Source organism: Dromiciops gliroides, chromosome 3 (genome assembly GCF_019393635.1).
Source record: "Dromiciops gliroides isolate mDroGli1 chromosome 3, mDroGli1.pri, whole genome shotgun sequence".
Taxonomy (NCBI): Eukaryota; Metazoa; Chordata; class Mammalia; order Microbiotheria; family Microbiotheriidae; genus Dromiciops; species Dromiciops gliroides.
In genome coordinates, this window is record NC_057863.1 from 329,535,242 (window position 1) to 329,546,944 (window position 11,703).

Consider the following 11,703-nt stretch of genomic DNA (forward strand, 5'->3'; position numbering starts at 1 on the left):
GCCTTATGCCACAATCTGATTGGTTGACCAGTACAAACTGATTGGTTATTAATGGGGCAGTCTGATTGGCCAACTGATACAATCTGATTGGTCCTTACAGTTACCATATATGGGAGGTTGGTACTATATGCTGTGATCATTAGTTGTTTTTATAATGCTGTATGTAAATGGAAACTGTAATGTGATTAGTCCAGAGGGACCCTTGAGGGGTATAAATAGAGGTGAGGGACCTCACTTCAGTGTACTCTCCAGCACATTCAGAAGAGTGCCCATCTTCCAAAGATGAATAAAGAAGCCTTCACCCACCAACTGCTGCCAGCTTGGATTCTTTGAGCAGCAACCTGCTAGCAACACTAGAGCTGCCAACACTTGAGCTGCAACACTAGGACTGCTAACACTAGAGCTTTGCAACACTATTTGAGCTGTTAGCCGCGTTTCTAACAGTCCTAATACCTAAAATATAGAAATATAAAACACAGAAAGAAAACTATAAGCTAATATCATTAATGAATATTGACTCAAAAATTTTAAACAAAATCACGTCAAACAGATATAGCAATTTATCCAATAAATAATTCAATATGACTGCGTGAGATTCCTACCAAGGATACAAGGATGGTTCAATATTAGGAAAACAATCAAGATAATTAATCATATTAAAAACCAAAGCATCCAAAACTACCTGATCATTACAACACTCGGAAGCCTTTGACAAAGTACAACACACATTTATGCTAAAAACCCTACAAATATAGGCACAGAGGTATCTTTTTTTAATATCACAAAAAAGTACCTATCTAAAAGTAAGCATCATGTGTAATGGGGATATGCTAGAAGCTTTGCTAATAAATACAGGAGTATAGCAGGGTTCCCTACTGTTGCCACTATTATTTTATATCGTTCTGGAAATGCTAACAATAGAAATAAGAAAAGAAAAAAGTAAAAGTCATAAATACAAGTAATGAGGAAATAAATTTATCCTTATTTGCTGATGCTATGATGGCTTACTTAGAAAATCAGTAAAGATACTGAGACAACTAATAACTTCTGCAAAACTGCAGACTACAAAAATCTTCAAAAATTAACAGCATTCTATATAATAATAACAAAACATATTAAGCAATAATAGAAAGGGAAATACCATTTCAAATAACTACAGAGTTCACAAAATATCAGAGAACTGACCTACCAAAACACACAAAGACTTGTATAGCTTCAATTACACAATGCTTTTTTTTTTTAATTTTAGTGAGGCAATTGGGGTTAAGTGACTTGCCCAGGGTCACACAGCTAGTAAGTGTTAAGTGTCTGAGGCCAGATTTGAACTCAGGTACTCCTGACTCCAGGGCCAGTACTCTATCCACTGTGCCACCTAGCTGCCCCTACACAATGCTTTTTAAAGAAATAAAAAACAACATAAATAACTGGAGAACTATTCAATGCTCATGGCTAGGCTATGACAATATAATAAAAATTATAATGCTACCAAAATTACTTTACACTTTTTTTTTTTTTGCAGGGCAATGGGGGTTAAGTGACTTGCCCAGGGTCACACAGCTAGTAAGTGTCAAGTGTCTGAGGCCGGATTTGAACTCAGGTACTCCTGAATCCGGGGTGGGTGCTTTATTCACTGCACCACCTAGCCGCCCCTTACTTTACACTTTTAATGCTATACCAACCAAATTACCAAAGGGGTTCCTTATAGAACTTGATAAAATAATAACAAAATTCACTTGGAAAAATAAAAGATCTACAATATCAAGGGAAATGATGAAAGAAAGAAGAGGTAAAGGAGAAATAGAACTTCCAGACCCCAAATTATATTATAAAAGAGTAGTCATCAAAACTATCTGGTATTGGTTTAAAAAAAATAGAGGTAGTTCTACAGAACAGACTAGAGAGAATCAGAAATAATACAGCTCAATAACCCAGTATTTAATTGTTTTTAAAAGTGGGAAACATAAATTACCTAGGAAAAATGCTTTATTTCATAAAAGCTTCTGGGAAAACTAGAAAGCAGTCTGGCAAAAATTAAGCTTAGAATAACACCTATTCTACAATATATTCTAAATGGATATGCAATCTTAATATTAAAAATCATACTACAAAAAAAACATTAGAAAAATAGATCATATCCCTCATATAGCTACAGGTAAGAGATGTATCCTTAACTAAACAAGAGACAGAAACAATTACAAAAAATAAAATGGATAACTTTAATTACTTGAAACTTAAAAGCTTCTGCACAAACAAAATTAGCACACCTAGGAAAAGAAGGGAAGCAGTTGAAAAAGAAAAAAATATTTGTATTAAGTTTCTCTGATAGGGGTTATATATCCAAGATATATAAACAATTAATAAATATATATGTAATATATATACGTACATACAAATGTAGATGACTAATAACCATTCCCCAATAGATGTGACCAAAGGATATGAACAAACAATTCTTGAAAGAACTGTGAAGTATTAACAACCACATGACAAGACTGCTCCAAATCACTAATAGTAAAGAGAAATGCAAACCAAAACAAACCTGAGGTTTCACCTTATACCTTGCATTTGGAAATGGCAACAGTCAATGTTGGAGGAGTTGTGAGATGATAGGTACACTAATACAAGTTGGTCAAACTTTGGAATGGTACAACCATTTTAGAAAGCAATTTGGAATGATGCAAATAAAGCAACTAAAATGTCCATACCCCTTGAACCAGAGATTCTATTACTGGGCTTATAGCCCAAGGAAGCCACTGATAAAAATAAAGTCTACCTATACCAAAAAATTTAAAGCAGTACTTTTCATAAAAGCTAAGAATTGAAAACAAAATAGATGCCCATCAATTGGGGAATGGCTAAACAAAGTGGTACATGAATGTAATGGAATGCCACTGTGCTATAAGAAACGTGTGTGATAAATATAGAGAAACATAGTAAGATCTATGAACTGATGCAGAATGAAGCAGAGTCAAGAAAATAATATATACAGTAACTACAACAATGTAAATGGAAAGAACAGTACACACCAAAAAAATCACTGATAAATGTAACAAAATTATAAAGATCAAGCAGGACTTAATTGAAAAGATATGATAGGACACCCCCAACTCTTCCCTTTTTGGAAGTGGAAGTTCCACAGGTGTTATACACTGCCCATGTTTTCAGACACTTTCATTGTATTCCTTAGTTGTGCTATTTCTAAAAAACAGTATTTGTTATACTGGATGGCAGTACTTCATCTGTAAAATGGGGAGGTGGGGTACAAAGGTGCAAAGAATAGCATCTATCTCACAGGCTTGCCTTAAGGATGAAATGAGATAATATTTGTAAAATACTTTGCAAATCTTAAAGTGCTATAATAAATGCCAGCTATCATAATTATCATTCAAAATATTAACATGAATAATGTACCCAAAAGTGAACAACTTCGTAGGTATAAATGGATAGATGCTAGACAAGACTATATATATATGTGTGTGTGTGTGTGTATGAACATGTATGTATATATACATATAACATGTATATACCAGTATGTGTATATGCACATATCCTATACATACATGAATGCCTCTCAATCATCATGACTACTAAAACACACAAAAGGAAGGAAGCTCTACCTATGAGAACAAACTTAAAAACAACTGGAATATGTTAAAGTTTTACCATCCAGTAAATTTGACTGAGGATCAAGTTGCAGCTAGTATGGCTACAAACATGTTAATAAGCTGTCCGGAGACATAAAGGTGTCCTCCTTTGCTACTATAGCCCATGAGCTCTACAGAAGATCACTCCAGCCCCCATTATTTTAACCCACATATTCCCTGAACTCCTGCTGCCCACTTAACCCCATGTCCAGCTGGCAGAGCAGCCTAGTTAGGGAGTCACATTCCTGCTCCTTCCTGCTGCTTCACAGAAATGAACCCCAGCCCCCCAAAAAATTAAAATATAAGAAAAGATGAGGACCTTGGAGTATAAATTCTGAGTTTTCTCAGCATTCTAAAATAAATTCCTAACAACCCAAAACTTTGAAGGGTGGGAGGGGGCAGCAGAAATCTCTATTTCAAGAATAAACATAAACTATTTGAGAATAACAGAGATACTAAGCACCATCAATGAAAAAGAGCAAAAGGTCTCTTCCAAGTACTGCATTTTAAAATAAACTTTTGGAGGGCTCGTCGGCATCTGAAAGAATTATGATAGCTGAGAATGTGGCAGTTTCAAGTTAGGTTGGATAAAACTAAAACACTAGCATCAAAACCTAGGGAGGTATTTTTGAAAATTATTTTCATTTCTCCTGAAAGAAGAAAAACAAATTATTTGGGGGTTATTTGGCAGAATTATTCTAGTATTGTTTCCGAACAAAAATAAAACCCCACCACTGTAGAACAGCTCCAATGCTAGACCATTAATTTAATGTCACAATGTTGCAAATGTCACAATGTTACAAACGCCCCTAGTACCTTGGTGCCAAATGAAACTGGCCACATCCTCCTCATGTCATCAGCCTATCATCCTTTGATGTCAAAGCCTCAGCTCTTCAGGCTTTCCTCCCCAACGACTATCTGCAGCCCAGGAATTTCTCTGAAATCGGTGCTTCTAAGTTCTCAATAGCTTTGCTGTCCATGCTCTATCAAAATAAAGCTTGTGCCTTGGAAATGCATCATGTGATCAGCCAGCTTAAATGGAGAGACACTCCTGACCTCGGGTTGTAATGCATCTTTTCATTTGAGAGATTCTATCACAGGCACAGAAAAGCAGTCTTAGTATGAGCCGAGTGCCAGAATAGGAAAACTGCTCCATTTTACAGAAGTGACCATTTTAATGACATGCACTAAAACACAATTCTGCCAGAACTCTGGAGCAGGCCTGGGGCCAGGGTGTATACTGTATCTAGCATGATGTCGCAGTAGCTGATGATCCCAAGTCGGGAAAGCCTTGGCTCAAATCCCAGCTAGGCTACTTACTACCAGCACTACCTTAGGAAGGTCACTGCCCCTTTAAGGCTCATCTGTGAAATGAGGGTTGGTCTGCATGACCTCTAAGATCCTGTGTAGTTCTAAACCTGTGATCTTATAGCACAAAATTTGCAACTCATTTATAGTTCAGTCTACGCATCTTTAAAATGAGGGTACCCGGGCAGCTAGGTAGCGAAGTGGATAGAGCACCAGCCCTGGATTCAGGAGTACCTGAGTTCAAATTCGGCCTCAGACACTTAACACTTACTAGCTGTGTGACCTTGGGCAAGTCATTTAACCCCAATTGCCTCACTAAAAAAAAAAAAAAATGAGGGTACCATTACATTACCTTATCAAAACTGGTGTAACTTGCCATTTCTGTGATTCAGAGGTGTTACTAAGACAAAAAGTTTCTATTATTTAGTAACGATTGAGAGAGGAAACTAAGTTATCCAAACATTCATGGAAAGGGGAAAAAAATCATTTCTCCAATAAAGTGAGATAAGCTAACTTAAAAAGTTAATGAATTCACATTCCGCTTCTGGGACCATTATCTGCTGAAACTTGATGAATTTTGAATACACATATGAGCTCATGACCTCCTAAACCAATGGCTCTCAAATGTCTGCTGGGCCTCCAGATTTGGATGGGGGTAGGGGGAAGAGTCTGGTTCCTAATGCAATGTGGAATATGTGAGATATGGTGGTGTCTGGATGAGTTTCCTTCCCAGTTCGGGGAGAATCGAGAGGAAGGGTGGGGATTTTTATTCTAGGTGACTGTGATGCTGGGAATTCACCAACTACAGCTTTAGAGCATCAGTCAACACTTGCTGGGTAGAATTAAGGCCATATATGCAGAGACCAGGATTATTAGGGAAAACTGTAGAGGGCCCATATCCAAACTTGGCCCCAACTTAACCAGTGTTGTCAGTCCTTGTTCTCATATACCTCAACTGCATAATCTTATGCACTAGCACATCACCTTATCTGACACCAAATCACAGGGTAAAGTATGAAGATTCAAAAGAGAATTTTCAGTATAGATGTTTCCACTATCAAAGTGTGATAACACATTTGAAAATCTGCCACATACTGTTACCAAGGGGGGAAAAAAGTCAAAACAAGTGCCCTTTATCATTGCATCATTACCTCCTGTCTGACAGTAATGCAAGTATCATGTTTTCTCAGTGGAGAAAAAGTTTTGTGGCTTATATACATTGGTCACAGTGAAATATGTGAGATGATATGTTAAGCTTCAATTTCTTAAATTTCCACCCGAATTTGGTTAGGCTGCATGTGGCCCTTAATAAAAAGCACCTACATTCCAAAATTGATAATGAATCTGGAGTTGAAATTTACACTAAAATGAAGAGAATTCCTTCCCATTTAGGTTTATTACTTTCCTCATTTGTATTCATAATACTATGGTGAACTCGTGGGGAAACATGGATAAGAATCAGGCATGGATGGATGGATGGATGGATAGCAGACTGCATCTTTGGAGGGAATATTCACATTGATGAAGTCTCAGGTCCATTTGAACATTATCTGACTACTATTTTTTTTGTAGATATGCTACAAAGAAGGTAGCATGGTAAAAAGGGAAAAAAAAAATCCACTAGATGTGGAGTGAGAAGGTTTGGTTCAAACCAGCTTGTGCTGCTTGCTACCTACAGGAACTCTCTACCTCTTCTGTAAAATGAGGGATTTGAACTAAATGATCTTTAAGTTTCCTTTCAGTATTAACTCTGTTATCCCTAAGTTCTTTACTATTTTTGAACCCATGTCATGGAGTTCTATAGGCATGGATTTTTCTCTTAAAGTTGTAAATGAGGCCACAGAAATAAATCATGAGAGCTCAGAAGCCCCTAGGGATGGCAGTTGAAATAAATCTGATTTCCTCAAGAATTTTCTTTTGCTGATAATACTTCTTTTGTTTCATTACCAATGTAATATTATATATTTCAAATTTCCCATATCATATCTACTGAATTTGGAATTTATAATGATATAATTTTGAGTCAGTCGTATCAGGAGCAATTACAGCAACTACTTTTTCTTTAAATTTGCTATGCCTGGTACCAGGTGGCCCCCCACTACTAGAATATTCTGTCCTAGGCTTCTTCAGTAAAATATGTACGTGTGTATACACACACACACACACACACACACACACACATACATATAATGTAAATAGGAGAGCCAGAAATATGATGAGATCAGTTAGTCAATAAGCATTTATTAAATATCTACTACGTGCCAGGCTTCTGTCCTAAAACCTAGGGATACAAAGAAAGCAAAAGATGGTCCCTGTTCATAAGAAGTCAACATTCTAATGGGGAAACAACATAACAATAGCTATGTACAAACAATGTATATGTGTATGTACATGCACAGGATAAATTGAAGATAATCGACAGAAGGAAGGAAAGTATAAGTCTTACATAAAAAGATTCAGGAATTGAGGTTACTTTATCTAGAATAAAGACAGCCAAAGGTAAACATGGTGAGGGCTGAAGGTTATTAGATTAGAGGGACTAGCTAAAAATTTCAACTAGAAATTGGGCCAAAACTATAACACAGCAACCTACTGGATGGATTTGCCCAGGTATATTCACAGTATTTCGAAACTCTCTTTCCAGTCTTGTGTCCAATTACTCAGTTAAAAATGACCTCCACTCATGGAAACAGGCAGACTCCCTATTCCCAAACACACTGTCCTGACTTCATGGCTTTGTCATTCTCTCTGCCCCAGACTCTATTTTCCCCATCCTCTAGTAGGTTTCTTGAAGATTCTCTTCATCCTTCTAGGTTCACCTCAAAGTCCAAACCCCCTACGTGAAAGAGAGCTCTTCTTCATTTGAATCACCATAGCACTTCTTTCCTCCATGACAATCATCACATCCAGCCTTAAATCAGTGATTTCTCTATGCCTCTCTGACCTCCCCTAGTAACTGTAAATACCCTGAAGTTAAGGACCCTTATTCATCCCTATATTCTCATGATGTAATGAGCACAGAGCCCTTGGCACATGGCCAGTGCTCTGTAAATACATGCTAGATGAATCAGTTTTAGGGAGGCAGTGAAGAATGCTACTGAGTATGAGTTAACCCCAGCAAGGCTTTCAAAAGGGATAACTTCTCATCATATTGAAAGTCATGAAGTAAAAGAGTTTTTAAGGTCCCCCTGTGAAGCAACTAGGTAGTACAGTAGATTGAGTGCCTGGCCCAACATCAGGAAGATCTGAATTAAAATTTGGCCCCTGACACTTACCACCTGTGTGACTCTGGGCAAGTCACTTAACCTTGTTTGCCTCAGTTTCCTCATCTGTAAAATGAGCTGGAGAAGGAAATGGCAAACCGCTCCAGTATCCTTGCCAAGAAATCCCCAAATGGGGTCATGAAAAGTCAGACACAACTGAAACAACTAAACAACTACAACAGTCTAACGACTGAACAAGAAGCATCCAAAACCAAAATGCACAAGGAAAGGGAAGTATACTGTATTATTTCACCTTATTAGTATAATAAATGTGGCCAGTTACTGACCAAAAACCTTGGGCTACTAGAGGTAAAATAACAACAAGAGCTAACATTTATATAGCGCTTGCTATGTGCCAAGTCTTTACAATATTCATTTGATCTTCACAACAACCCTGGGAGGTACATATAATTATGCTCATTCTAAGCCTGAGGAAACTGAGACAAACAGGGTTTAATGATTTGCCCAGGATCATAGAGCTAGCACGTGTTCTGAGGCCAAATTTGAACTCGAATCTTCTGAATTCTTTTTTTTGAGTTTAGTTTTTGGTTTTTTTGTATTTTGTGGGGCAATGAGGGTTAAGTGACTTGCCCAAGGTCACACAGCTAGTAATGTGTCAAGTGACTGAGGCTGGATTTGAACTCAGGTCCTCCTGAATCCAGGGCCAGTGCTTTATCCACTGTGCCACCTAGCTGCCCCCCGAATCTTCTGACTTCTGGCCTGCATGGTAGGGACATTCTATCCACTCCACCACCTAGATGCCCCTACAATCAAATCTCCCTTGGTCATTTAGATCCTAGCTTCTTAAACTGTGGGTCTTGACCCCAAAGGGAGTCTCATAACTGTATTGGTGGGGAGGGGGGCATGAAAAAATTTACAACACTAAAAGGTTATATATACCCATTTTATATACCTATATACCTGGGGTCCCTAAAAATTTCTCCAGCAAAAAGGTCCCAAGTGGAAAAAGTTTAAGAAGCCCTGATTTAGGGAGCAGCTAGGTGGTGCAGTGGATAAGGCACCAGCCCTGGATTCAGGAAGACCTGAGTTCAAATCTGCCCTCTGACACTTGACACTTACTAGCTGTGTGACCCTAAGCAAGTCACAACCCTCATTGCCCCACAAAAACAAAACAAAACAAACAAAATGCCCCAATTTAGGAAGTTTATAGTAATTTTGGTTAGTTGGAGAGGTTGAAACAAAAGCCCACTCACTCTTCAGAATATAACATATAAAGGATGTAAAAAAGGAAAAGTAACCAATAGGAGAGCTGATGTCTACCAGAGAGGGGAAGAATCGCAGCCTACTCACTTGTGCCATCTGGGAGTATGACCAAACCTAGTTTAAAGACGAAATATGCTCTTGCCCTCTGTCTGTCTCTGTCTCTGTCTCTGTCTCTGTCTCTGTCTCTGTCTCTCTCTCTCTCTCTCTCTTTCTCTCTCTTTCTCTGTCTCTCTGTATGTGTATGTACATACACACAAACACACACACACATTCACAAAATCATTACCAAACCTAGTTTGAAGACACAATATGACACTTATGTATACTATATTCAAAAAATCATTATTTACACATATGAGGCTCCAGGAAAGTGCTTTGTATTTTAATATTTATGCCTTCACTCAGTTTCTGTTGGAAAAGGGGTTGTTGCACCAAGTTCTTTCTTCTCTTCTTCCCTATTAAATGAAACCAATCACTCACAAGGTAACAACTTAAAGTTGGTTCCCAGTCTGAAGACAAAGTAGCAAATCAATTACAGTATAAAACTGGGCAAAACTTCACCAGTCCTCCCAGAAAATGCAGCAAAGTTAATTAAACTTTTAAAAATGACTCTTCAAAACCAATCTCATTAATCCTCCTTATCAATTAAGTCAGAACACAGATTCTGCAGACGGTCAAGCAGAAACAAAGAAAAAGGGTATGGATGAAAAGATGCTTCATATATGAAATCAAGTTTCTAAACTATGAAAGCAACTTAGATGAAAACAAAATGTTTAAAAAGATAAATAGAGTGTAAGAAATTTTAATTAGGAAGCCTTTTAAAAGAAACTTTGGGGAAGGCACATGCTTGTTTTCATCATAAATATCATGTGGCAATTTGCATTTTGTGAAGTTTTTTTTATCTGAACTTAACAAACTTCAAATAAAATGACACTAATTAGATATTATGTACCAGAAGGAGGGCATTGTACATAAAAACAGACTCTATGCCTCACGCAGCTCGCTTTTCACTTTAAGCATAATTTGTCAAGTCAATTTCAAAGCTGACGTGGTTTGCAGAGCTCACTTCCATCTACAATAAGGATCATGAATGTGTAAGCGTCTGCATTATATTCTTAAAAGACTTGGATAAAAACCCATAAGCGAAGTTTTACGAATTCGTTATAAAGGCTCATCCCTGGACCTCGGAAGTAGTTCCAAATACAATACGAGCTGGCCACAAGAATCGTTTTAAAGAGGTTGGTTGCATGTCCAGTCATGCGGTAGACCTAGGCACGATGGGGTGACAGCAGATCTAGTTCTCGGAACTGGAGGGGGGGGAGGGGGGCGATGATCGATCTTCAATAGAATAGATGAGGACTGGATGGGGGTGGAAGGCGGTCAGGGATCAATCAGCTCACTGGAGCAGGCTGCAGAGAGATGCGTCTTCGTCCCACTAGCCACTGTAGGCGCAAGGCTGGCCCCGGATAAACAGATGGGCTGCAAGACGGCCCCGGGAAAAGTTGGGATTCCCGGACCCGCAGGAGGCATTTGCCCCACTTGTGCCCTAATCACCTGGGGGTGTGGGGTCTTTCTTACCTTGTAGAGAGAGGAGCAGCAGGGGCGCCAGAGGGGAGCCCCTTGAAGTCATTCCGGGGGCTGCCGGGCACCTGCCTCCCTCGCCCCCTCCCGGGCTCCGAGTCGAAGCACTGGGGGGGGGGCTTCGGCCAGGGTCCTCGTTCGCTGCTCCCGAAGAACACTCGGCTTGGCTCCGGCCACTGCCTTCCGACGGTTCCCGCGGCCAGACCTGAGCGCCCCCAGCAGCGGGCAGCAGCCCTCCCCAGCCGGTCCCCGCAAGCAGCGCCCCGGGGCGCTCGGAGCTAGCCGCCACTACCGCCGCCGCTGCCTCCTGTCGGGCGCACCAGAGCGAGCAGCAGCGCGCCGCCGCCGCGCCTCGCGCTGCCCCAGAGCCGCCGCGCGGGCCCCTCGCGCTGCCCCAGGAGCCACACTCCCCCAGTGGCCCCGCGCTCCCTCCCGCCCCTCGGCCCCAACCACCCCCGCACGCCTTCCCCCAAAGCCACACCCCCGCACTGTCGCCCCGGCAACCGCGGAGACGCGACTCCAGCGCGACGCCTAGCGGCCCACCCGCAGGGCGAGGGGCGCATCCCCTGCTCGCAGCCACCTGTGGATTCTAGCCCCGCCCCCTCCCACAGCACCAATCAGCTCTGGGAATCCCAGAGCCGCGTGGTCCAGCCCCCAGCCTCCAGGCAGAGCTTCTAAAGAAC

At 40.3% G+C, this 11,703-nt stretch overlaps 1 protein-coding gene across 1 annotated transcript in view; it reads right to left on the reverse strand.

Annotated features, from left to right (window-relative positions):
• Positions 1 to 11,372, reverse strand: part of IGSF11 (immunoglobulin superfamily member 11) — a 190,000-nt gene extending 178,628 nt beyond the window's left edge. The window contains exon 1 of the mRNA XM_043998255.1: positions 11,018 to 11,372. Within this exon, the coding sequence (XP_043854190.1) occupies positions 11,018 to 11,069 (52 nt within the window). The 5' untranslated portion in view covers positions 11,070 to 11,372. The remainder of the gene's footprint in view (positions 1 to 11,017) is intronic.
• Positions 11,373 to 11,703: the final 331 nt, after the last annotated feature.